Source organism: Nomascus leucogenys, chromosome 10, assembly GCF_006542625.1.
Source record: "Nomascus leucogenys isolate Asia chromosome 10, Asia_NLE_v1, whole genome shotgun sequence".
NCBI classification, from domain to species: domain Eukaryota; kingdom Metazoa; phylum Chordata; class Mammalia; order Primates; family Hylobatidae; genus Nomascus; species Nomascus leucogenys.
In genome coordinates, this window is record NC_044390.1 from 91660214 (window position 1) to 91687306 (window position 27093).

Below are 27093 nucleotides of genomic sequence, written 5' to 3' on the forward strand. Positions count from 1 at the left end.
CACATATTGCATGATTCCATTTATAGGAAATGTCCAGAATAGGCAAATCCATAGAGACAGAAGGGTTGCTTTTTGAGATGATGGAATGTTCTAAAATTGACCGTGGTGACAGTTGCACACATCTGTGAATACACTAAAACCCACTGAACTGTACACTTTAAATGGGTGAATGGCATGCGTGTGAATTGTACCTCAATAAAGCTGTTTACAAAACAAAAAAACAAGCAAGCAGCAGCTGCTACTGCTGAAAACTTCCCCAAAAATCACTTCCCGAGAGAAGCACGACCCCAGGCCAGAGCTCGCCACCCAGATCGCCCAGGCCCGAGAATGTGCCCGGAGGGGGCAGAGCCCTGAAGGGGTGGGAGAGCCCGGCGAGGTTCCTGAGTCCAGCCAGGTGGGCAGCTGGGCCCTGCTTCTGAGCTGGAGGAGTCCTTGCCATCTCCTCCCTGCTTCTGCCTTCTGAGCGGGCCTGGGAGCCCAGGGCTTGCAGTTCCTGAGTGGCCTCAACAGATGGACCCCGGGCTTCGGGGAGCTCTCACTGCAAAACTCAGCAGCCTGCAGAAACTTCAGGGGGAGCAGCTCATTACCAAATTGTTCACAACTACTGAGTGCTTCGTAGGGGCCAGGAGCTGCACTAGGTGAGCCTTTAATGGGCAGCACTGCCTTTAACCCTGGGAAGACCCGGGAAGGAGGCCCTAGAGCCTCCGCCTGTCCCAGATGAGCGAGCGCTGTGGTACTGGGAGGTCAGCCCCTTTCCTAAGGCCACTTGGCAAACATGCAGTGGAGCTGAGTTTAGATTGAGGCTCTGAAGGTGTCAGACTTCTGTTTCGTTTTTTTATGAGGCGGGGTCTCACTCTATTGCCCAGGCTGGAGTGCAGTGATGTGATCGTAGCTCACTGCAGCCTTGAACTCCCGGACTCAAGCGATCCTCCTGCCTCAGCCTCCCAAGTAGCTGGGACGACAGGTGTGCATCACCAACCTGGTGAATTTTTTAACTTTTTGCACAGACAAGGTCTTGCTATTTTGCCCAGGCTGATCTCAAATTCCTGGCTTCATGCAATCCTCCTGCCTTGGCCTCCCATAGCACTGGGATTACAGGTGTGAGCCACTACACATGGCCGAAGGCATAAGTCTTTATCTGCACCCTGGGCGCACTCACACGCACACCCCAGCCCACCATGCACACAGAGACTCTCCCTCATCCGGCACACATGTGGGTAGCAGTATGCCTTCAGTGCCCACCACGGCCGTCCATGCTGACCAGCTCAGTGGGCACGGATGGCTGTGGGGCGGGCAGGGGCTGTGGCCCCTTCTCTGGGGGCTGGGGCTAGGGCTTCTGCATCCACCCATCCTCAGCCCAGGGACTCCAGGAGGCCTGGGGCCTACTTTCCAGCTCTGCTGCTGACATGGCATCTTTCCGCAGCAAAAGGACACTAGTGACAGCCATCATCATCATCATCATCATCATCATCATCATAGCTAATGCCCAGCACTTGCTGTCTACAAGGCAGTCGCCGCACCTGACGTTGGAAAAATATTAACATAGCTCCTCCTCACTGTAACCCAGTGGAATAGGTGCTGTAAGGATTCCCATTTTACGGATGAGGAAGCTGAAGCACAGAGAGGGTAACAGACCCGCTCAGGGTCGCACCGCCATGAAGTGGCGCACCTGGGAGTAGACCGAGATCGTGTGACCCAGAGAACCGGCTCTCCGCGCTCAGCCGGAGCAAACGCGCCGGCCTACAGGTGTGTGACTCTCCTTACAGCCCGAGCGGCCGGGCTTCACGGTGTGCACAGGAGTGCGCAGGTGGCCCCGCAGGCGCTCGCTGCCAAGACTCCCCACCCCCACCCAGCCCAGCCAGGCCCGCCCACCCGCTATCTGCCATCCTCTCACCAGGAAGGTGGGTTTCCTGCCTCCTCCGCGGACGCCGCCTGGGCAGCCCTTGGCAATAGATGACTTCCTCCTCCACCACGCCCTCCCGCCGCCCTGCCCACCTCTCCAGCCACCCCCGCCCTCCCTGCAGCCCCTGACCCTGCACCCCAGCTCACCAGCTCCACCTGGGGCCCCAGGCCTTCCAGAATCCGATGTGCAGCTTCGGCCTTCTTCTGCAGGGTGATGGCGAAGAGGAGGAGGAATTTTTTTAAAAAACAAAAAAACACAGATTATAAATAGAGGCTTCCCAGAGCAGCGGGCACCTGCCCAGCCCAGCCCAGCATGCCGATCCTCAGCACGGGGGAGGTAGGCCCAGGGCCCCCTGCACGCCCTCCCCAGGCTGGAAAAAAACACAGAGGAGCCTCAATACCCCCACAGCGGCCCCAGCAAGCCAGCCAAGTTTCGATTTTAGCAAATGCGCCGGGTCCACTGAAGCCTGCTCCCCGGCAGGCGCACAGGCCTCGCTCCCCCAGGGCCCAGCGACGTGGGCACCGCTCCCCACCAGCCCGGCCGACACTGCCAGCCCTGAGATGCCTTCCCTCGCCCTGGAAGCTGGTTGGGTTGTCTACAATTACCTCAGAGCTAGTGCAGCCAGCGAGGGAAGGAGGAGGAGGAGGAGGAGGGAGGGTGAGATAGAGGCGCTCAGAGATACCCTTTCTAGGATTCTTGTGTTTCACAATCATGTGATTATTTCTGGGCTGCCCCGGGGCCTCCCCGCCTCCTCCCCACTCACAACTGGAGACTTATTAGGAAAACAGGAACATGTGGTTCAGGGCTCGGTGGCTGCTCCGTCAATGGGCTGGACCTCCGGCCCCCACCCCGGCCCTCGGTGTGAAGGCAGACATTGTGCCTCGGCCAGGCCCACCAGCCCCCAGCCTGGGACCACCAGGGTCCACTCAGAGGAGGCCTGGAGGGCAGCCCAGGCCAGCCGGGTACAGGGAGGTGGGGGGCGGAGGGGCTCCTGAAGGTGGTTTCATGGGGGCTGTGGCAGAGGGCAGGGGCAGAATTTGGGTGGGTTTGGGTGCCCCCTGCACCAGGCTAAACTGCATGTGCGCTGGCAAATGGGTGTTCACAGGCTGGCACGTGGGCGAGCCCCTGCTGTGACTCAGCTGCATTGGGGCAGCCACTCAGTATTTGGCAAGGACTAGGCGGACAGGCCGCAGAAGTCACCATCACCATACTGAAACTGTCCCCAGTGACCCCAAACCAGATTGGCCAAAGGGAGGTGACCCCAAGCCCTGGGAAATGTGGCTGCCAACAAAAATTTGATGCAGCCTTTGCCAAGATCTCCTCGCAGGGCGGAGGTGCCCAGGCTCCCCGGCTGCAGCAGAGACAGGAGGGCGTGGCGGGCCAGCATCACTCCCCCTCCCCAGCCCCTGGAGAAAGACAGCAGGTATGTAGGTGGGCTCAAGCTGGAACCTAGAGCCCAGGGCCCAGCCCACCAAGAGCAGAGCCATGCTCTTGGCCACCTTCACGCTGAGCTGAAACCCCGAGACCTGCAGCCTCAAGGTGCGGCTGGGGGCCGGAACAGCAGGGGAGAACTATTACAGCGGTGGTCACTTCCCCAGGCACCTGCCATGAGCCAAGCATTGGGCATGCGGTGTGTTCTTAACATGTCAATCACGCGTAAGCGCCATGGGAGGCACACACAGGAGTAGCCCCATCTCACAGATGGTGAAACTGAGGCACAGAAACAAAACACAGGGAAGAAGCCCTTCTTATGACCTCCAGGATCCACGGACAGAAGAAGCCAAGGGCCAGGTCCCACGCAGGGTCACCCCTAGGCTTGGGACTAGTATTTCCGGTGGATGGGGGCAGACATCACCCGGAGAGTCAATGTCCCAGTCACACCCTCAAAGCAGGGAAGAGTCTGCCCTGGGGTACTGAAGATGGGAGAACCCCTAAGCCAGGCCCAGTGAAGGACTGGGTATGGGGTGGCATGGGGGCAGGGCAGCTCCCAAACACTGGGACCCAGGGAGAGACATGGAATGAATAAGACCTGGCGCCTGCCTGGAATAAACCCAAACAATGGCTGTTGGTTAAGAGCAGTAACAGCAGATTAGTATGCTCAGGCAGAGAAAGGTATGTGTGAAAGTGGGGCACAAGTCACTCTCCCAGAAAGGTAACAGGAGGGATATATAGGCTGGGTTTTGAGGGATGAATAGGAGTTTGTGTATCATCTGTGGGGATCAGCAGCAACTTTCCATCTAGCTAAAAGAGTGATACCAATGGAAAGCGCCAAGCCACTAGAAACTACATGGCCACACAGCTAGCACCTAGAGAGCAGGGGGGACCCCTTCTTCACCTGCCAAAGCCACAGGGAGCCCCACCTCCTCCTGTCTCTCTGGGGTGTTTCCTCCACCTCCTGCCTCCACATCCCCTGCTCCCAGTGTTGGGTTTGTTCCCGCTCCACGGTCTTCTCTGGTCCTGCTTGTCAGCTTCCTGGGGAGGTGGGCCTGTGGGGCCCTGTCCCAAGATGGGCTGGCCTTTCTCAACACACCTGCCCAACATCTGGGAGTCAACTGCGCTCTAATCCTCAGCAATCTGAGTCTCCTGTCTAGCCTCAGTCTCCCCATTCACGAAATGGCCACACTCACCCAGGGTACCAAACTCCCATGACTTCTGCAAGGATGTTCTACAGGGAGCAAAGTGACGTGCATGTCATCCCTTCCCTCTTTAAATGCAGAGGAGACACCCTCTAGAACGTGGCATGCCTGGGGAACGTGGATGCAGGCCACAGATTCAGCCTCATGCCAAAAATTCCCTCTCACCTCCTCAGCTGCTGTCTTCCTGCCATCCTGAGCACCAAATCCAAACTCCTCGCCAGGGTCAACAGGGTCCCAGCCCTCACAGGACCTTGACCTCTGCTGGCCCCTCACTGTCCCCTGCACACTGAAAGTCACTACTGCCTCTGAGCCTTTGCACCTGCTGTTCCCTGCCTAGAATGCTGTTCCCCACATCTTCACATGCTCTCGCCTGCCTCTTGCTCATGTCTTTACTCAGCCTCCCCTCCCCAAAGAGGCCTTCCCTGACCCCCCGCAGCAGGGCGGCCCACCTCCCTCGACCACTCTTTTCCCCACCTGGCTGTCTTCACAGCACATGCAGTCAGGGGTAAGGGTCTGCATCCCATGGTTTATCTTACTGGCCACCTCCCCCTGATGAGGACTCCATGAGGAGCAAGGTGCCTGCTCTGTTCTCTGCTGCACCCACAGTGCCTGGACAGCGTCTGGCTCACAGTGGATGCTCAGGAATGGTCTAAATACCTGGAAATGGGGTGGGGCTGGCTCCCTCGCTCAGGCTGTCTCTGGGGCAAAGCATTCTTGTACCCGCAGGCTCTCCGGTCCCAGCCCAGAACCCTGTCCTCTCTCCACGTCGCTGCAGCTGGCCCAGTGCCTCCCCGCCTCTCCACCAGGACCAGAAGAGGCCAGTGCCGGCCACCAAACTGCTATCGTCCAGCAGGGCCCAGCACAGGATTGAGGGCAGCAGGCACTTTCCCCAGGGCCATAGGGGAAGCAGTCCGCATCCCGGACATGCCTGGTCTTTCCAAGGACACAGAGGCCTCTCTGCCCCCTCCATAGAGGTGGACGACAGGGCAGGCCCTGTCTCCCTGCTCTCCAAGCCACAACCAGGATTGCCAATCCTCCCAGTAACCTGTTTCTGGGGTGCAAGGGCTACCCCATTTTACAGATGGGGAAATTGAGGCTCAGAGAGGACACTTGGATAGGAGGTCACCAATCCACACAGTTCTAGCCAAAATCCCAAACCCTTCCCACCTGAACCTCTCCCACCTAGAACATTCCCCAACCCCAATATTCCCATGGCTGATATCTGCACATCTCCTCGGCCCCTCTGGGGGCCGCCTCCCGACACTGGCTCCTGGTAAACAGCAAGTGCTCCAACAGGAGCTCCCGTCTGCATCTTCCCCATGCGGGCCCAAGGCCCAGCTTGCAGGGGACGCCAGGACACACTTGTTAGAGCTGAATCAACTCCACCCAAGGGTGGCAAAACTCAGAGACTGCTCTAGCCCAAAGAAGGGCTTCGGGCTGGGCTGCCACCTGCCGGCTGGGAGGCTGGAATTCAGGGGACTCAGCCCCACCCTGAGGGAGAAGGGAAACAGGCCTTTCTCAATCCCGCTGAAGCCCGACTGCCCCCACGCACGTCCTCCCATGTTCCTGGCCTTTGGGGGCCGAGGTCTCTGCTCTGATCGTGGTGGGTGGGGCTGACGCCGCAGGGGAGGTGGCCAAGCCTGAGAGAAGCCACTGCCCAAGCTCACCTGGCTCTGAGAGGAGAGGAAAACCTAGGGACTCAAGCCAATGAGGGGCCCCGCTCACCGTGGCGTCCACCCCCTGTAGGGGCTCTCACCAGGCAACTGGGGGTCCGGGCAGGTTCTCACTCGGGCAATGGCACTCCTGCAGAAACTCTGGGTCTGTGTGGCCAGGCCTCCCACGCCCAAAAAGCCTAGGAGCTGGCTGGGGCGCACAAGTCCTTAGTCACCTATGCAGATGGGTGCACGGGAGCACCAGACCCACGTCACCAAGTGCACATGCCAAGATCTAGGAACACGCAAAGACATACACACATGTCCACACGTCAAGGCGCATGCACATACTCACACACGTGCACCCAAGTGAACACATGACGTAACCACACCCGCCCCACACACGCCATCTCACGCACATCCATCTGTACACACATGCACACAGCCTAACGTGTACCCATGTGAACACATGCGTATGCATACAGGTGCACAGATGCACGAATACCTATATACATGCCTCACATGTGCCAATTCGTGCATGAATGTTCACGCATGTGCACCCAGCACCCACAGGTATACCTGCACACATATACACACACACCCACGTGTGTATGCATGGATGTGTAAGTGCACAGATAACCACAGGCCCCACGTGCTGACTCATATACACTTATACACATGTACACACAGCCATCCAGAGGTCCACACACATACACACATGCCCACATACACACACACAGGTGTGCTGTATCAATGCACAAATCACCACATGCTCGTCCCACATAAGCCGACTCTTACTCTAAGTATTCACATACAAGTATGCACAGCCATCCAAAGGCACACATGTATGTTCACACATACACATGTGTATGCAACACACATACCACACATACATCCACCCGTATACGCACATTCGTACCCACAGGCACACAAACCACACATGCATCCACATGCGGCTCTCCTCTAGAGCAGAAAAACAGACCTGACACTGATCACTCCCTAGCCTCTCCCCTGCTTGGAAGCCCCATCCTATTCCCTTCTCTACCACACTGGCCTCCTCATCTGCAGATTGGGGGCAGCACCTACTCACCCAAGAAGCTCTGAACCCCCAGTCCTGCACCCAAGCCCCTCCGCGGGCTGCAGCAGTGCCTCAGGGCAGCGGCCTACCCTGAGCTTCAGCTTCCTCATCTGCAAACAGAGCCCCATGCCCATGAGCCCTGTGCAGAGCTCTCCCAGGGTGTGTGACAAGCAGGAAAAGCGGCAGGTCAGAGGATGTGTGCAGCAGCCTCGCAGGGCTGAAACGGACAATCTGAAAGAACTCCTGGACCCTGGGGGGCAGTTTTGATGACCAGGTGGCTGGGCACGGAGGCCAGAGGTGGGGGCCTGGCACAGGATGCTGGGGCCACAGGACGGGGCCTGAAGCACTGCTCTGAAAATCTTGAATCAGGGGGTCTGATGCTGGGCCCTACAAACGAGCATGAGTGCCAAAACCCCCAAAAGCCCCAAGGGTGAGCTTCACGTTCACGGTGACTGTTGGTGGTATTATTCTTCTTTGCCCTGCTCAGTCCCAATCACACTGTGCACACACTGAGTCCTAATCACATCATATAAATACTTTCCTTTAAAGACGCTTAAACTGGAAGACAAGGACTTGTGTCTTCTGCTGATTTCCGCATTATTCAGCAACTGGGGTTGCTGCTTCCATCAATCCTGCCTCCTCCCCACCTTATGAACGAGCCATCTACATCTCCATTGGAAGCAGCCTTCTACCTTTCCCCAGTCAATCTAGCTCAAGGCCCGTCTCCCCTATGAAGCCCACCCTGACTGTTCCCCAGTGTCCTGAATTCCTACAGTACCAGCAACCCGTGCTGCACAAATGCCCCTTATGTATCCACACGTTGCTAGTGCTGCCTGTGTGTATGTTTTATCCAGATTCCAAGTGCGTGCCTTGTCCCGGAACCAACAGGCTCCTACCTCGTGCCCACCACCTTTGAAGATCAAAGGAGACGCCAGTCCCCTCTCTGGGACTTGGCCTGTGCCATGCCCCTCACCCGAATGTCCTCCTTCTGGCCCACCTGCTGCCTCCAAGAAGCCTTTCCCAGCGCCCACTTCCAGGTCATGCTTCTGCCCTCCTGGGCCCGGGCCACCCTGTCTGCTGCTGCTCTCAGGCTGCAGCCACCCTGCTGGCTGCCCCGCCATCTGTGCACACCTGCCCGGCCCCCGCCCACGCAGGCAGCTCCCAGGAGGCCGGGAGGCGGGAAAAGCCTTGCTCAGCGGGTGCCTCACCAATGTGTTCCGAATGGATAATGAGCCAGACTCCAGCACTCAGAACTGCCAGGCAGGCCCTGCCCGGCAGGGAAGCTGCGTTTTCCGGCTGGCTCGACGTTTAGAGACAGACCCTTGTCCTCCATCTCTCCAGGAACCAGCAGGGAAGGAAGGCGGATTAAAATTTAATCCTACTGATCCCCCAAGGGGCGGTAAGTCCTGGCTGCTCCTGCCAAAGGCAGCTGGGGGCCTCCCGCACATTAGGCTGCAGACTTTGGAGGCTCAGAGACTCAGCCCAGGCGGAGGGTCCCCATCAGCCCCCACACCCCCAAACCAGAGGCCTCTTCCACGGGCCAGAGCTGGCCACCCGTCCCCATCTCCCCTCCCTTCCTGCCGCCTGAATATTTGCACAACAATTATTTTATGTGCATCTGCTGTGTGGTGAGCACCGTTTTAGGTGCTGGAGATACCACTGGAAATAAAAGTGGGCAGGGATTTTATTCCTGCCCCCACGGAGTTTCCATTCATAACAAACAGAATAAATAAGTAAAACAGAAATCATGTCCCACGGGGACAAGGGCTAAGGAGAATCAGAAGCCACAAAGGAGGAAAACCAGTGTAAGCCCGAAAACTCTTTTTCCTGAAAAAAGGGTTTTCAGTATTAAGTAGAGGGTTGAAACGGGTCTTGCTGAGAAGGGGCCACTTGAGCAAAGATGGAAGTGACAGTATGAGCCTTGCAAGGAGGGGAGCTCCAGGAAGAGGGCCAGGGCCCTGCGGCAATGTGCTGGGCCACTGACTTGGCCTCCACAGCTGCTGGAGAGAACCGTGCCTGCTCTCCACCAAGGATCAGAGAAGGCAGGTAGAGGTGACACTCTCAGGAGCCCTGCCCATGTCCCCTCCACTTTGGGCTCCTGGAGCCACCTCAATCTTGGCTCCAAGTCCCAGGCTCAAAGCTCACTTGCTCTGCAATCTCGGGGAGGTCTCCTTCCCTCTCTGAGCTTTGGTTTCTTGATGAGCAAAAATGAGAGAATAATAGTAGTTCTACTAAATGCAAATAGTATTCTATTAAATGCACAAGGTAAACAAACACAAGAAGAAATGAGAGCTATGATAATGACAATTAATAGCACCAGCTGGCACTTCTTTGGTGCCAGGCACTGTCTGTCCTAAGGGCACTAGGAAATTACCCCTTTAATCCCCACACCAACTGTACTAGGTGATGCCATCGTTGTCATTGTTTTAAAGCTGTGGAGCATGAGGCACAGGAAGGTTTAAGTACAACGCTAGGAAGTGGGAGAAATGGGATTTGAACCCAGGATGCTTGGCTGAAGGATGTGTGGCCCCTTGGCTCTCCTATGACTGTTACTAGCGGTGCTTGGGGTGAGGGGCCAGGGTGTGGGAGAGTGAGCCGGGCACACAGTTCCCAGGCCCCAAACAGGCTTGTCTCATTCTGCATGACATCGCTGTTTCTAGAGGTGGAGGCATAGCCAAACCGGTTGATCCAGTAGTTCCCTGCCTCAGGCTGCCACTGCAGGCACCCACCACTTGACTCGAGGCCTCCCCACCCCCACCTCAACTCTGAGCACTGATTGGCCAAGGAAGATATTACAGAAGAGGCAGCTGGGAAGGGTGGCTGGGGCTACGGGTAGGAGGGGAACCAGAGAAGCCAAGGCAGGGAGAGGAGTTTCCTCATCTGTCACGCTTCACAAGGACCAGTCCCTCTCTGGGCCTCAGTTTCCTCTTCCAGAAAATAAGGGAGGGGATCAACATCCACAGATCCTGAGTACATTTAGAAAAAGTCGACTGTAAATCATTAAAGCCCTGCTGGTAGTGGCTTGACTGGGAAGATGGGGAGCTTACCACCTCACCAGACACAAGGTTCCACCTTGGGGGTGCACAGACCCTTAGGGTCCAGCCCCTGGAGACACTGCTCTGGGCACCCCAAGCCCCTCCACCAAGACCAGACCCCCTATAACTGCCTGCAGTGGGATCCCCATGGGCCTCCACAGCCTGCTCCAGACTCTGTGTTTCAATCATCTCAAAGGCCCCTTCGAGGGCCCAGTGCCAGTGGAAGCCGGTGCTGAGAACTCAGGCCCTGTGGTCTGACACAACATAGGTTCAAATCCAGGTCCAATGCTTCCTAGCTGTGTGACTCTGGACAAATCACTTAACCTCTCTGGGCCTTAGGAAAATGGAAATGATGCCTGCACCTTCCAGGACTGATGGGAGGGGCTGTTCCATGGAAGCTCACTGCTGCGGTCATAATGTCATTATCTTTTGCCTTAAAGGGATTTCTTCTGCATCGGCACCTAAAGTGGCAGCCCCTTACCCTTGGCCATCAGCTGGACCCTGGTGCTCTCCTGGAGCCCAAAACCTCTGTTTTGTGTTGCATCCTGCTGACCAGCCACAGTCCACACCCATCTGCGTGTCTGAGCAGAACAGCCCAGAGGCCACACCAGGATGGCTTTCCACCGGTCACCTTCCCCCACCCACTCATAAACCCTGTGTTTCTGGGGGAGAGGGTGGCGAGGTCCCCTCCCCATTTCACAGATGGAAACACTGAGGCCCGATTCATGGTGCCCCCTGCGAATCGCCTCATGGCCAGCACCAGGGGGCAGCAGGCCAGAGTGGGGACACATACCCGGTTCTCGTCGTAGATGATCTGCACCAGGCTGCGGTGCTTCGACTCGATGGGCGGCGGTGACACGGGCTTCTCAGGCTCGGGCGGCTTGGCAGCCTCCTCCTCCAGCTGTTGCTGTGGGGAAAGGCAGAACGTGAGGGGTGAGCACCCCAGCGGGCGGAAGGAGGGCTGCAGCCCCCAGGGTGCGGGGAGGCCCCCTTGCAGCCCGGGCCGCGGCCGCGCACAGGAAGTCAGGCTGCTACCCATTTCCTGTGAGTCACCCCAGGGACTCCGCACCCGGGAGAGGCCCCAGCTCCTGGGCCAGCTGCAGCCTCCAAGCTCCAAAGCCAGGTTCAAATTCTGCCTTCGTGACTTGCCAGCTAAGGAAGCACAGCCAAGCAGCCTCACCCTGCTAGGCCTCAGTTTCCCCATCTGTAAACGGGGCTGATTGCCGTGCCGCCATTCTGACTGTGGTGAGAACTGAATGAGTTACACAGGCAGGAACAGTCGGGCCTGCTGCGAGCCGGCATTATTACCCATGACAGTTCCTACAGGCAACATCAGTACTAGGACAGGCTGCGCAGACTCCGCAGCTGCACTGGCCAGACTGGAGCCCGACTCCCACTCCTACTTACTGCGTAGCCTTCAGAAGCTCCTGGACCTCTCTAAGCCTTACCTTCCTCTTCTGGAAAATGGGGATAAAAGAGTTACTACTCTAGAAAGCCAGTGTGAGGGTGAAATGAGCTGATGATGGGTGCAAAGCACTCAGCACCTGACACACAGGCAACACTCCACCCACAGAGCTCCTCATCACCCCATCATCCTCATCTTCATCACCCCATCACCCTCATCCTCATCACCCCCATCATCCTCATCACCCCCATCACCTGCATCCTCATCACCCCCCTCCTCCTCATCCTCATCACTGTCATCCTCATCACTGTCATCCTCATCACCCCCTCATCTTCATCCTCATCACCCCCATCACCCTCTTCCTCATCACCTCCATCATCCTCATCCTCATCACCCCCATCACCCTCTTCCTTATCACCCCCATCATCCTCATCCTCATCACCCCATCATCCTCATCCTCATCACCCCATCATCCTCATCACCCCCATCACCCTCTTCCTTATCACCCCCATCATCCTCATCCTCATCACCCCATCATCCTCATCCTCATCACCCCCATCATCCTCATCCTCATCACCCCATCATCCTCATCCTCATCACCCCCATCTCCTCATCCTCATCACTCCCCTCATCTTCATCCTCTTCACCCCATCATCCTTATCTTCCTCACCCCCATCACCCTCATCATCCTCATGACCTCCATCATCCTCATCACCCCCATCATCCTCACCCTCATCACCCCCATCACCCTCATCCTCATCACCCCCATCACCCTCTTCCTTATCACCCCCATCATCCTCATCCTCATCACCCCATCATCCTCATCCTCATCACCCCCATCATCTTCATCCTCATCACCCCATCATCCTCATCCTCATCACCCCCATCGTCCTCATCCTCATCACTCCCCTCATCTTCATCCTCTTCACCCCATCATCCTTATCTTCCTCACCCCCATCACCCTCATCATCCTCATCACCCCCATCATCCTCACCCTCATCACCCCCATCACCCTCATCCTCATCACCCCTTTCACCCTCATGCTCATCACCCCCATCATCCTCATCCTCATCACCCCCATCATCCTCATCCTCATCACCCCCATCATCTTCATCACCCCATCACCCTCATCCTCATCACCCCCATCACCCTCATCCTCATCACCCCCATCACCCTCATCCTCATCACCCCCATCATCCTCATCCTCATCTGTCCATGTATGAACCCCCTCCTCCTAACACCGTTGGAAAGAGCATCCCATCATGCTGCTGTCTGCTTCATAGAAAGAGGGAGGCTGAAGACCAGAGGGTTTAGGGCACTGGCCCAAGGTCAGATGGGAGGCCAATGCCCCATTCTGCAATGTGACAGGGCATCACAAGTGAGATCAGAACATGGTTCTGCTCCACTTATGATGCTCACACAGCCTGCACATGACCACAAAGCAGATCAGTATGAACCCAAAAAGGTGCCCAAGAAGAAGTGAACACAGGAAGAGCCAGAAAATCGAGGGTGCTGGCTTCTGCAGACTCCGGTGCTGGCGGCTTGAGCAGAACTGCCTCGGTCCCACAGCGACCCCTGGTGGTCGCTTCAAGAAGGGCATCAAAATACTCCCCCAAAGCACTAAACAAACAAAGCCAAGAAGGGGAAGAAGCCCACAGCCCCGAAAAGGTGGGCAGGAGGGAGGCTCCCTCCAGCCAGGAAAGGTGGCCCTTCCTCAGGTACTGGAGAACATACTACCTGGGGCATCTACAGAGACCCAGCTAAGAGGGTGGCTAGCTCTGCTGGGCCTGGATTCAAGCCCGAGCCCCACGCTCACCAGCTCTGCAGCCTCAGGCAGGGCCCTTCACCTCCCTGACCTCAGTGTCTACTTCAGCAGAACCTGTGAGTACATGCCTACCTCATAAGGTTGTTTGGAAGATCAAGGAGATAATGCTGAAAAAACTGCTGCACAGCAGTGACACGCTAAAAAGGGCTGTCTAATGCAAATCAAAACCACAACGAGATACTGCTGTACAACCACAGGATGGCTGGAATCAAAAACATTTTTTAAAGGAAGATAAAAAAGGGTTGGTGTGGCTAGGGACAGTGGCTCACACCTGAAATCCCAGCACTTTGAGAGGCCAAGGTGGGCAGATCACTCAAGACCAGCAGTTTGAGACCAGCTTGGGCAACATGGTGAAACCCCATCTCCACGAAAAATACAAAAATTAGCCGGGTGTGGTGGTGCACACCTGTACTCCCAGCTACTCAGAAGGCTGAGGCAGAAGGATCGCTTGAGCCCAGGAGGCAGAGGCTCCAGTAAGCCGAGATGGCACCACTGCACTCCAGCCTGGGCAACAGAGTGAGATTCCATCTCAAAAAAATAAAAGGCTGGGGGCGGTCGGTGAGGATGTGGAAAACCTGGAATCTTCATGCATTGCTGGTAGGAATGTAAAATGGGGCAGCTGATGTGGAAAACAGCCTGGAAAGTCATCAGCAAATTAAACCTAGAGTTACTGCACAACCCGGCAATTCAGCTCCTGGGTATATACCCATGAGAACTGAAAACAGGTGTCCCAACAAAAACTTGAACGCAAATGTTCAACAGCAGCACTATTCACAACAGCCACAGCCCAAATGGCCACAGATGATGAAATAAACAAAAGGTGGCATCTCTATACAATGGAATATGATTCAGCCATAAAAAGGAATGAAGGATGGAGACAAGAGACAACATGATAAACCCCAAAACCATGACACTATGTGGAAGAAGCCAGACGCAAAAGGACGCATACTGTGTGATGCCCTATATAGGAAACGTCTAGAACGGGTCAGTCCATAGAGACAGAGAGTTTGGCTGCTTTAGCTCCTATGAGGCTTCCCTGTGGGTTGTTGAAATGGCTGGGAACCAGATAGAGGTGACAGCTGCACAACACTGCAAATGTACGAAATGCCACGGAATTGTGCACTTTAAAATGATTATGCTTGAGAATTTCACTTTTAAAAAATGCCAAAGTGGAATTTAGAGGGGAAAAAAACAAACAAAAACCTAACCATTGAGGGCGGCCTTGAGCCACCTGGCTTCCAGCTGCAGTCACCAATGTGTGCCAGTGACCCGCAGCTTCAGCCCCACCCCAGGGCCAGGCCTGGAGGTCTAAAGGTGAAGTACCAGGCTGGCCCTGGCAATGCCTGCCCACCCCGCCGGGGCCCGGCCCCTCTCGTGATGCCTGTGCCACCATCATGAGACCTACACACTGCCCGCTGAAGCCTAGGACAGTTGGCAGAGTCTCCAGGACCGGGCCTCACTGCTGGACTACCCTCAAATCCCAGTTCCCCCAACCATGTGACAGCCATGATGGCCCCTTGAAATCAATGCTCTCTCCCTGGAGCATCCTTCAAAACCCAGCTACCACGGCACCTCTTCCTGGAAGCCTTCTCTCACCAGCCTTCACCAACCTGCCTACAGTGGCTAAAATGAGCCCTTGATCCTCCTTGGAGCCCCTACTTCCTTGTTGGGAGGGCACTAGATGTGAGCCTGTTTCCCTCATTAGTCTAGATGCTCCCTGGGGCCCAGACTGTCACAATGACTCAATCAACCATTTTTAATGAGCACCTACTATGTACCCCATGCTGCTCAGAACACAGCAGTTAACAGGGAGAGAAGGAGAGGACCACTGTTTAACAAAGCTGGGTCTATATTAATTCAAATAATGATGTCACCAGTAGGGTGATGAGACAGATCAGTGATGAGCAAAATTTCTTTTTGTTGAGATAGAGTCTCACTCTGTTGCCCAGGCAAGAGTGCAGTGGCAATCATGGCTCATGCAGCCTAAACCTCCTGGGCTCAGGCACTCCTGCCTCAGCCTCCTGAGTAGCTGTGACCACAGGCATGTGCCACCACACCTGGCTAATGTTTTAAATTATTTGTAGAGACAGGGTCTCGCTATGGTGCCCACGCTGGTCTCAGACTCCCAGGCTCAAGTGATCTTCCAGCCTCAGCCTCCCAAAGTGCTGGGATTACAGGCATCAGCCACCATGCCCGGCCCAAAGCTTTTCTTTAAAGGCCTAAATAGCAAATATTTTTGACTTTGCAGGCCACACAGGTCTCTGCTGTGATGACTTAACTCGGCCACTGTGGCAGAAAAGCAGTCATATAGACACACATGTGTATAGAGATACACAGACAAGTGGTCATGGCTGTGCCAATAAAACTTTATTTACAAAAACCAGCAGCAGGTAGAATTGGCTGGATTGGCTGAACCCAGGACAGAGGAGGGTTGGGGGGGTGTGTTCCTGTACAAGGCTTAGGGTGGCCTCTTGGTGTCAGGGACATCTGAGCAGAGACCTGAATGATACCAGGGAGCAAACCATGAAGAGCTGGGAAAAAGCAGATTATCGAGGAATTGTATATTAACTAATATTTAAACCAAAATTATAAAATGAATGTTATCCATATTTACATCAGCTTTTTCTCCACTTGTCTTTGTATGGTTTCAACAGTGACAATGAGGATTTATTTTTAATCTCGGGATCTTGCTCCCTCCTCTACAAGTTGTCCATTTGACAGGCAAGGAAATCAAGGCTCCAAGAGATGAAGGTTCCAGGACCACACAGCTAGTAAAGAGTAGTTAGGAGGCCAGTCGGTTCAGATTCCAGAGCCAGGGGCTGTTTCCCCACATTACAGATAAGGAAAGGGAAGCATAGAGAAGGGACTGCCTACCCCACGTTGCCTGGTACTGGAAGAAACAGGATCTGAACCTGGACAGACTGGCTAGAAATCCTGAACTTTCACTGCCATTCTTGTGCTGTCTAATGCAGCAGCCTGTGTGGCTATTCAAAGGCACATTTAATATGTATATTAAGCAAAAATTAAAAATCAGTTCCTCAGTCGCAGTAGGCACATTTCAAATCAACAGTGGAACGTGGCTATCCTGCAGATACACAGTGTTTCCGTCATGGCGGAAAGTTCTGTGGATGTGCTCCTGTCCAATAAACGTAAAGGGCATAAAAACCAGTGAGCACCCAAGAACTTGGGAAGGGCTCGGCACATATGTGTGACACCGCTGTCACTGCTGCTAGAATGGAGACTCAGAGCCAGCACTCCCCATCCCCCTGCCCGTTCACACCTGCTTCTTCTTCAGCTTAGAGATCTGCTGCTCCACCATGGTGATCTCTCGGTCCACGCGGTCCATGTTCTGGATCAGCTCCTCCTTGGACAGCCGTGGAGGCACCAGCTCCAGCTCAGGGTCAGTGTGCGGGGGGCTGGGGGGAGACACCGGTTCCAGCTTGCCCGTCAGGCTACGGTCCTGTGGCAGAAAAAAAATGGGCATGGGGTCAGCACAGGGGACACCCCCAGTCTGTACAACCCTGTGATGGTTAATACTGTCAACCTGATTGGATTGAAGGAGGCAAAGTATTGATCCTCAGTATGTCTGTGAGGGTGTTGCCAAAGGAGATTAACATTTGAGTTGGTGGGCTGGAGAAGGCAGACCCACCCTTAATCTGTGTAGGTACCATCTAATCAGCTGCCAGTGAATGTAAAGCAGACAGAAAAATGTGAAAAGGCGAGACTGGCCTAGCCTCCCAGTCTACATCTTTCTCCCGTGCTGGATGCTTCCTGCCCTCAAACATCACACTCTAAGTTCTTCAAGCTTTGGGACTCAGACTGGCTTCCTTGCTCCTCAGCTTGCAGATGGCCTGTTGTGGGACCTTGTGATTGTGTGAGTTAATACTCCTTAATAAACTCCCCTTTATGTAATATATATACAAAATATATATATAAAATATATATATACAAAATATATATATATAATATATTTTTTCTATTAGTTCTGTCCCTCTAGAGACCCCTGACTAATGTAGTTGCCAACTTTTTGCCTGCTGCCATTCATGTAAGATGTGCCTTACTCCTCCTTGCCCTCCGCCATGATTGTGAGCCCTCCACAGCCACATGGAACTGTGAGTCCAGTTAAATCTCTTTCTTTTTTAAATTGCCCAGTCTTGGGTATGTCTTTATCAGCAGCATGAAAACAGACTAATACACACCCCCCTCCCCAATATACCCCTGGTTTCCATCCCTGACTCCGGGCCCAGAGTCCTGGACATCTGTCAGGACAGTCCTCACCTATTCAAGGATCCCATCCCCATCCCAGCCATCACCCATTCTCCAAAATTCAGAGTCCCTTACAGCCTTCAAGATGCGGTTCAAATGCTCTTGCTACATAAATGGCTTCCCAGCCTCTCCTCAAGTTCTGAAGTCTTCTAGCTCCCTGTTCCCATAACACACCTCTCTTCTTCCACTTACCCCATCTGTGTGTTCCCCACCAGCCCAAGGAACCGAGACCCACAGCCTCCACTCTCCCAAGGCCTGGCCTCTGCAGACCCTCTGTAAACATTCATTCATGAAGCTCAGTCCAAACACGCAAGTTCCAGAACCATGCAGCCAACACACATGTGGCTTTGCAGAAAACGTATGTTCCCTAACACACGTAAAAGCCATCAGAATGGGTTACAGATAAGCTAAAAGGAGTTATCTCGGCAGCAGGGCAGAAGAGGGTATTTTTACTTTCTTCTTTTTATTTGCCCGTTATCTTTTCTGATTTTCTTTCACTGAGAGTTACTCTTCGTGTCATACAGCTGTTTTTGAAAATGTGCTTAACAACAAAGGAAGCCTGCATTCAGTTATCCATGGACGCCTTCATCCCACCAGCTAAAGTCCGGTGCACCCAGGCTGTGCTGGGAACACTCTCAGGATAAGGAGGGTAGAAAAAACAACCCAGGCTTCACCTGTGCAGCCCTGGGTTCAAATCCCAGCCCCCTCTGCCACTCTCCAGTTCCGTGACTTCCAGCAGACCATTCAACTGCTTCCTGCCTCAGTTCCTCATCTCTTCAACGGGGAGAACAGTTCGCACCTCCCCGGTCCTTGTGAGTCTTGAATGAGTTAATAGCTCTGAGCCTGGCATACCGTAAGCCTCAATAAATGTTGGCTGGGATGGTCCTCCCCTAGCCGGGCTCCAGAACCCAGCCCCCGCCCTGTGCCATCCTTGGGGCCAAGCCGGCAGCTGCTGGCAGACGAGGCCCAGAGCAGCGCCAGGTCACCGCCTCCCCACCCCCGCAGCAGCTGCACCCAGAGGACACAGGGTGCATTATTCCCCGGACAACTGCAGCCCGGGGGCCACCGAGTGCCCCCCCAACCTCGGGATTCACAGAGGCTGCATCATCTTCTGTCCACTCCTGCCAACCTCATGGCCTCTGTCCTCCCCTCACCCCACAGAGCCCAAGCAAGACCCACAGGGGCCAAGAGTCTTGGAGTCACATTAGGTTTGCCTCCGGCCTCTGTTACCATCTGAGACGTGGGAGCAAGGACAGCAGGGGCCTGGACAACCCGGTGCTCCCTCTACACACACAGACTCCTCGAGGGAAATAGAGAAAAGGGCTCACACCTCAATCGCCCCAATGCAGTCCTCCATGCTCCTCAGGCCACCTCCCCCAGGGACACCCTAGAAATCAAACCTGGGGCCACTCACGGCTCAGCCCATCCCAGTCCTCTGCACACCCCATGAAGTGGATCCCACAACAGCCCTCCGAGGGGACTGCTGCTCCATCTCCATTACGCAGAGGCAGAAACAGAGCCTGGAGGCCACTGGGGCTGGATGCCAGAGGCCGGCACTTTCCTATAAAGGGCCAGATGGTAAAAAATAGCTCAAGCTTTGAGGGCCACAAGGTCTCTGTCTCATCTACTAACCCCTGCCATTGTACTACAAAAGCAGCCACAGGCAATGGGGAACAAATGGGCATGGCTATGTGCCAATAAAACTTTATTTACAAAAACACACTGAGGGCCAGATTTGGAGCTTGCTGGAGTTTGCTGGCCTCCTGCTCTAAGCAGTTCACAAGTGTTAATCCACGTAACCGTCATAACCACCGTGGGAAGTGGGATTTCTGTTCGACGACATGCCCAAGGCCACTCAACGTCCTACCTTGGAAGGTGCTTGAAGGGGGAGGCTGCAGGGGCTCCCACGTCAGAAATGGCCACACATCTGTTCACCCCACAGAACCGTGGGGCTGAGCCACGTGGGGACCCCACGTGGGGTCCCAGCCACATATCCGTTCACCCCACAGAACCATAGGGCTGAGCATAAGCGCCAAAGCAGCACCCTTCCAGGGACCCAAAGTGCAGGACCTCCAGAAATTCAAGGCAAAAGTGTGTGTGGAAGAAAAACTCCCTAGAAAAAGCCTCAGGAGTGTGTATGCATCTACCACTGGGTGTGGGGCCTTCACTGCTCCCCAACAGGAGGGCAGGCAGGGGGCCATGGGCACCTGACCCCACCCACAGCAAACCATGGACAGCTCATGCGTCTGGCACCCCCGGGCCTTTGCACAGGCTGGCTCCACTGCCCAGAGTGCCCAACACCCCTTCTGTGCCAACTGACGTCAGACCCACATCTCCACGCCGCCGCCCAGCCCCTCACTGCGGTCCACCTTGGGTGCTTGGCTGGTCTCTCCCTGCAGCCCATGTCATTTCTTGAGGTTCTTAAGACAAAAGGTAGCAGCAAACATGGCACCCAGAGCCTGGTCTCACTACTGGTGGCAAGAAACATCTCCGCTATCCTATCTCTGCTCTTCCACCTGGACCAAGAAGAGAGATAACAGAGCAAGGACAAGGATGTGGAAGGAAGGGCTCTGGGGGCCAGGCCACCCTAAAACTGTGAGAGCAAACTGCTCATCCAACCTGGGAATAATTCTCCAAAGCAACATTAACAAAAAGAAGGTTTCCATCCCCAGGGCTAACAGGCAGCACCAGGAGTAGAAGCAGCAGCTGGCAACCACTAGCAACACTTGGAAAAGTTGCTGGAAACTTACTCCTTTAAACTCTCCATGGATAAAAGCCGTTGTCTTTAATGGGTTCTTCTTTAAGTTCAGGTTTAGCTTTTATTCGCAGCAAAATTGCACAAGTAAGTCCATCACCTGATGAACAGATAAATAAAACATGGCATATCCATACAATGCAATGTGAAGGGCCAGATGTGGAGGCCGAGGCAGGAGGATGGCTTGAGCCCGGGAGTTCAAGACCGCCTGGGCAACATAGCAAGACCCCATCTTTATTTAAAAAAAAAAAAAAATGAATGAAGCACTGACCCAGGCTACACTGTGGATGAACCCCGAGAATATGATGCTGAGTGAAAGTGGCCAGACATAAAAGGCTGCAGAGTGTACAATTCCACTCACATGAAATGTCCAGAATAGGCAAATCCATAGAGATGGACAGTGATTCGTAGTTGCAGGAAAAAGGAGGAGGGGGAAGTGGGGGGTGACATGGTTTGGCCGTGTCCCCACCCAAATCTCATCTTGAATTGTAGTTCCCATAATTCCCACATGTCGTGGGAGGGGCCAAGTGGAGGTCATTGAATCATGGGGGCGGTTTCCCCCGTCCTGTTCTCGTGACAGTGAGCGAGTTCTCATGAGATCTGATGGTTTATAAGGGGCTTTCCCCACTTTTGCTCAGCACTTCTTGCTGCTGCCATGTGAAGAAGGATGTGTTTGCTTCCCCTTCCACCGCGACTTTAAGTTTCCTGAGGCCTCTCCAACCATGCAGAACTGTGAGTCAACTAAACCTTTTTCTATTACAAATTACCCAGTCTCGGATATGTCTTTATTAGCAGTGTAAGAACAGACTAATACAGGGAGTGACTGATTAATGAGTATGGGGGTCTCCTTTTGCAGCAATGAGAATGATCTAGAACTAGACAGATGACAGCTGCACAACACTGTAAATGTCCTACAAGCCAACGAGCTCTTCACTTTAATGTGGTTACTTTTTCGTGAACCGCCCCTCAGTCGAAAAAGAAGAGGCAAACCCGGATTGCCAAGAGCGCTTCCCCTGGTGCTGGGTTTCCCCAGGACGGGGGCTGAGGGAGCCTGGCAGTCAGGCCTGCAGGCGCACTCCCGATGACTGTCCACCTTCCCACCCACCTAAAGCCGCAGGGAACAAAACAACAAACTAATACACCCCGCACAAGTTGCCAGGGGGCAGTGGGTACCTTTTACTCATCAGATGCCCCTGGTGTAAAAATGTAAAACTTCAAGCTAGCGTGAAAGAGAAAAGTTTATTATGCAAAACTGAAGACTCAGAGGCAGAAAAGCCCCTCAGCTCCCCTGTGCCAGCTCCAGGAAAAGCAGGGCCCAGCTTCACGCACTCCCAGTACACCCCCTACTCCAGCCACAGGTTCTAGGACAGGCATGGGCCCACTCATGGTGAGGAGGAAAACCAGTTTGGGGCTAGAAAGCGGAGAGAAGGAGGGAGAGTTCTCTCTTTTTGCTGGCCTTGAACCTGGGAGGAGGAAGGCCTGGAGTCACCAGCTTCCTTCCTGCTAACACACCAAGACCCTGTGAAAGATGGCAGAGCCTAGGGATGAAAAGGGACAGGGTCCTGAGGACATCGTGTCATCTAGATCAAGCTGTACCTGAAGCTAACCAACGCTGGACTTCAGTTATGTGAGCCAGAATTCATGTTTAAATTTGATAGGGGCTGTCTGTCCCCCTTAGAGATTTTCAGAGATAGTGCTATTTGTGACAATTCTAAAGTCCCCAAAACAAAGTTCGGTGAATTCCCAAGGAAGTCTCTGATGCTACAGAACTCTGGAAGCTGAAGAGCAGAGAAGCATCAGAAAACAGGAACACGGTGGGGCAGAGGGGGCACACATAGAAAAATCCCATCAAATTCCTGCCTCAGGCGCCCAGCTGAATTCCACACAGCAGATGCGGAAAACCTCTCAACTCGCTCTCCCAGGCATCCTCCCTTGCTCAGACTTTCCAAATCTCTTCACAGCCTGGAGCAATTACTGCGGCCAGGCTGGCCAGGCCCCAGCACCAAGCCTGTCACACCCGCACCTTGTGGTCCAAGCAGAGAGGAGAGAGACACAGACACAGAGACGAAGACAGACAGATTGAGAAACAGAAATGGACATAGATGAAGACAGAGAGAAACAGAGACAGAAAGACAGAGACGTGGTGACAGACAGACACAAACAGAAAGAGATAGAGATAGAAGGACACAAAGAGAAAGAGATGGTGAGGCAGAGACACAGACAGAGACAGCCACAGAGACTAAGAGAGATCCCAGAGGGCGCACCGCAGGCAGAGGAATTCCTGACAAGAAGAGGGAAAGCCAGGCAGGCAGAAAGAGCCACAGAGCAACGGTCAGGGACGGAGACCCTCCGGAACCCACAGGCCAGAGGGCACGGACATGCTGGAGAGGCAGGCAGGCAGCGACTCATCCCAGGGCCTGCTCTCTGCGCAGAGACAAAACACGCACCTGGGGGACAACGGCCCACTCGGATTGGTCACCCTCCAAGACTAGGCCCTGAGCTGCCTGCGCACAAACACATGCACACACACGTGCACACACACACACGCACGCACACACACGTGCACGCACGCACATGCATGGACACATGCACACGTGCGCACACCCGTACACACATGCGCACACACATGCACACTCGTGCACATACAAACACATGGACACACGCACACACAGGCACATGCGTGCACACACATGCATACACATGCACATGTACACACACACAGGCACATCCACACATACACATGCACACACACAAATACGCATGGACACATGCACACACACACAGGCACATGCGTGCACACACACGCATATGCAAGCACACATACACACACACACAGGCGCGTGCACACATACACACGCACACACACGCACGCACACACACCCGCACCCACACACAAACACACGCACAGATGCATGCACACACACACACACGCACACACGCATGCACACACTCACACCCTGGCCTGCTATCCATCCAGGCCCCACTTCAGGGGAGTTGTTCAAACGGAAACATCTCTCCCAGGAGGCTGAGCTAAAATTCTCTCCTGCCCTCTATAACAAAAAGAAGCAAAAGAGAAAGCAGATTCCAGTGCTAATGGGGGATGTCAGGCAGAGGGAGGAGGGCACCCCACCAGGGAGACCAGAGGGGACCCAGAGCAGCAAGTCAGCCTGGAGGCAGGCACGGGGTGCACTCTCAGATGCCTGGGCCTAAATCCCGCTCCCCCGCGTCCAGCTCGCTCAGCATGGGGCTGTCTACAAAAGGGGGGTCACAGACCCAGCCTCCTTAGGCTGGGAAGAGAGCAGGGAATGATACTGGCTGGGCATGGCTTGGCACGTGGCAGGCAGTCGGCGCTCACTTAATGGCACCCGCCATCACTGTCAGCATTCTTACCACTGTGTGAATGCCTCCCGCACGCCAGCCTCCTGATAAAGGAGGTGGCTCACCCTAGGAGTCCACCATTCAATCCAATCCGGCCGCACTGGGCAGGAAAGGGGACCCTGTAGGCCTGCCTGAGTGGCTACTTCCCTCCCTGGGGCTGGCTCCCAGTCCCCACCGCCCACCCCTACTCCTGCTGCAGGAGGACGATCGCCTTTGCCCCGAGGCTGCTAAGGAGCTTAGGGTGCCCCAGGGCTGCGCAGGGAGGGGCCTGTGTCACAGCTGGCCGGGCACCAGGCTATGACAAGGATGAGGATGCCACCTGGCCACAGTCCCCAACCCGGCCTGGGCAGTCAGACACAGCTGGGTGGCTGAGTGACCCTGGGGGACAGAAGCCTCTGGGGACACTGCCTGCGATTCCCCCGCCAGCTCTGCCATCGGCATCCTCTGTGGAAGCTGGAGAGAGAACAAGCCTCCAGGCCGGTATGTCCTGAGCGTTACTGAAACCACAGCAAACTCCCACAGCAGCAAACCACAGATGCTTAACCTGTACACATCCTCACCACCGCCACTGTCTAGGTTCCACTTTCTGTTTCAAAGAGGAGTGAAATCAAAGGGCTGTCTAGGGCACTGGAGGTGTGGCAGGCCCCAGGCTGGACACACACGTGGGAGGTGTCTCTCTCCAGCCAAGAAATGGCCCCAGGCCAAGCACCCCCAGGCGCCCTTGTCCGGCTGTGAGTTGTGAGTTCCTGCAAGGGCTGACTGGGCTCACAGGGCCCTGGACTCCAGGCGAGTGGGGGAAGGAGGGGGAGCAGATGGGGGTAGGGGGTGGGGGAGCAAGGGGATGGGGGAGGTGAGTGGATGGGGGAGGGGCAAGGCCACTGGTGTGAGATGATGGCAGGCAGAACCCATGGGTGAGGGGCGGCTGGGAGGTGAGGGGGAGGGGCAGGTAATGAAGGCAAGGACAGATGGCCACAGGCAGACGGGCTGGGTGGCGCTGGGTGGTAGCTGGGAGTGGCTCTGTGGTAGGGAGGTCGCCCCAGGGGATGAGCAGGGAGAGATGGCAGGAGCCAGGAAGCAGGGGGTGAAGGGGAGTGAGCAGGACAGGGGGGCTGTTTGGGTGGAAAGAAAGAGAGGGACTTAGGAGGGAGGGAGGTGTAGAAGGAGAGAAGGAAGGGGAGGAGGGGCAGGAAGGATGTGCTGGAAGGGTTGGGCGTCAGGGCAGGGATGCTGGCTGGGGTACCGGAGGGGGCAGTGCCCGAGAGGAACTGGCACTGACACCAGTCCCAAGCCCAAGCCCCAGGCCACAGAGACCCCCTTCAAGGCCGGCAGGGCCCCTGTGGCTGAATCTCACACCCCAGGAGGACATGGTGGGGCTGCAGCCTCAGCCATGAGAGGCCTCGAGAGTCCCCAAAGGGCTAGCCACAGGTCTCCCCTGCCATGCAGGCCCTGGAGGGCAGCCAGGACTGGAAGGAGCGAGGAAAGAGGAATGTGCCTGGGGGAGGGCGCTCCTGCCGAGGGCACAGCCAGTGCAAAGCTCCCCAGGTGGGAACGTGCCTGGCGTGTTTGAGAAACTCCAGGGTGGCCTGGGAGGCTGTACGTGAGTGGTTGAGAGGGCTGGTGCAGGGAGATGAGGTCAGGGAGGTGACGGGGTTGGATCACACCGGACCTGCAGCCCATGGCAACGATTTTGGCTTTTTCCTGCTTGAGACAGGAGCCATGGATGGTTTGGAGCACAGAGGGGACACACAGGGGGATGCAGTCATCTGCCTTTATAAAAGCCCTCTGGCTGCTGCTTGGAAGATAAACTGAAGGGGGTAGAGGGAGGCAGGAGCAGGGAGACCCAGAAGGAGGCTACTGCAAAGTTCCCGGAGAGCAATGATGAGCTCAGGCCAGGGGTGGCCTCAGGTGTGGGCAGAAGGCTGGAATTGGGATATTTTAGGGCAGAGGTGTCAGGATTTGCTGATGGACTGGAAGTACGCAGGAGGGCAGGGAGGTGGCCAGGGTGGAGTCCCTGAGTGCCAACAAGAACACAGCTGCATCCGCCGGGGGAGGTTCCTGAGCGGGCTCTCAGGCACATGTGGTCTGTGGGCTAGGAGTTCATTAACTGACCTCCACTTTCCTGTGACAACTTGGTGAGGTGGGGGCTGCCCCAGTGGCAGGGAGGCCAAGCCAACCAACGACCACGCAGACACCCCAGCCCCCCCCTCCCCTGGCCCCAGAGGCAGCCCTGTGGGTATCTGGCAGGTGTGCAGGTGTCGGGGCCACAGCCACTCAGAGCAGGAGGGGAAGCCCGGCCAGCCCAGCCCCAGGACGGCCCCCCCCACCTCCTGCCAGCCCAAGCCCACCCCAGGGATATCCCAGGTTCCACACGGGTATCCTCTCTCCCCAAGAGAAGACCGAGTCTGGCCCAGGTGGCCTGGCCCTGCAGCCAGACCACCATCCATGCCGGCTCATGGGTGCCAAGTAGTTCCCATGCATGAGACCCACAGCCGAGCCCTCTACCCACATGACCAGGTGACACCCTGCCCACAAGTTCCCAGATCAGTGAGGAAGAAACGGGGCTCAGAGAGGCGCAAAGGCAGCACAGCTGTGGAGGTGGGGGTGGTGGAAATCGCACCCGGGTCACCTGAGGGCAGATGGACGGAGGGCCCTGGGATAAGTGAGTGCCCAGGTGAGGCCTGGGCCCACCTGCAATGCCAGGCAGCCCCTCCCAAGGAGATGCAGATGAGCCTAAAGTTGTCTGGCTCCCCTGCCCAAAGTGCATCCATGGTCCCTCAGGCCTGGGTGGCTGCAGACTCAACCCACGCCAGCCCGGTGCCACATGGTGGCCCAAGGAGCAGCCAGACTGGGCAGTAGAAAGAGGCTTTGTCACTCTAGGGGTCCAGGCCATGTCCTAACCAAGCACCGCCCCTTTAGTGCTGAGCCAACTCTGTCCCATCTCACTTTGCGGGACTCTGGAGTCTCCCCTCCCTGACCCTTAAGAATCCAGAAGCCCCAGGCACCTGGCAGAGCCCTGAGCTGTCCACCTCGCGGGCCGGGGTTCAAGGCCCAGGGGGCTGCCTGCTGTGCAGGGCTCGAGGCAGGGGTCACTGAGCCCCCCATTCCAAGTAAGCACGGAACCAAACAACCCACCCTCGACGAAGCTCTCAGAATGTGCTGA

General features: G+C 55.4%; 1 protein-coding gene across 21 annotated transcripts in view; it reads right to left on the minus strand.

Annotated features, from left to right (window-relative positions):
- NCOR2 (nuclear receptor corepressor 2) overlaps positions 1 to 27093 on the minus strand; it is a 243161-nt gene that overhangs the window by 129233 nt on the left and 86835 nt on the right. For 20 of the 21 annotated variants that reach the window (XM_030821637.1, XM_030821636.1, XM_030821653.1 and 17 more), the window contains 3 exons: positions 16815 to 16994; positions 11098 to 11211; positions 2050 to 2106 (listed from right to left, as the gene is read on the minus strand). In XM_030821637.1, coding sequence (XP_030677497.1) covers positions 2050 to 2106; positions 11098 to 11211; positions 16815 to 16994 — 351 coding nt within the window. The remainder of the gene's footprint in view (positions 1 to 2049; positions 2107 to 11097; positions 11212 to 16814; positions 16995 to 27093) is intronic. The other variant, XM_030821647.1, reaches the window with a different exon arrangement.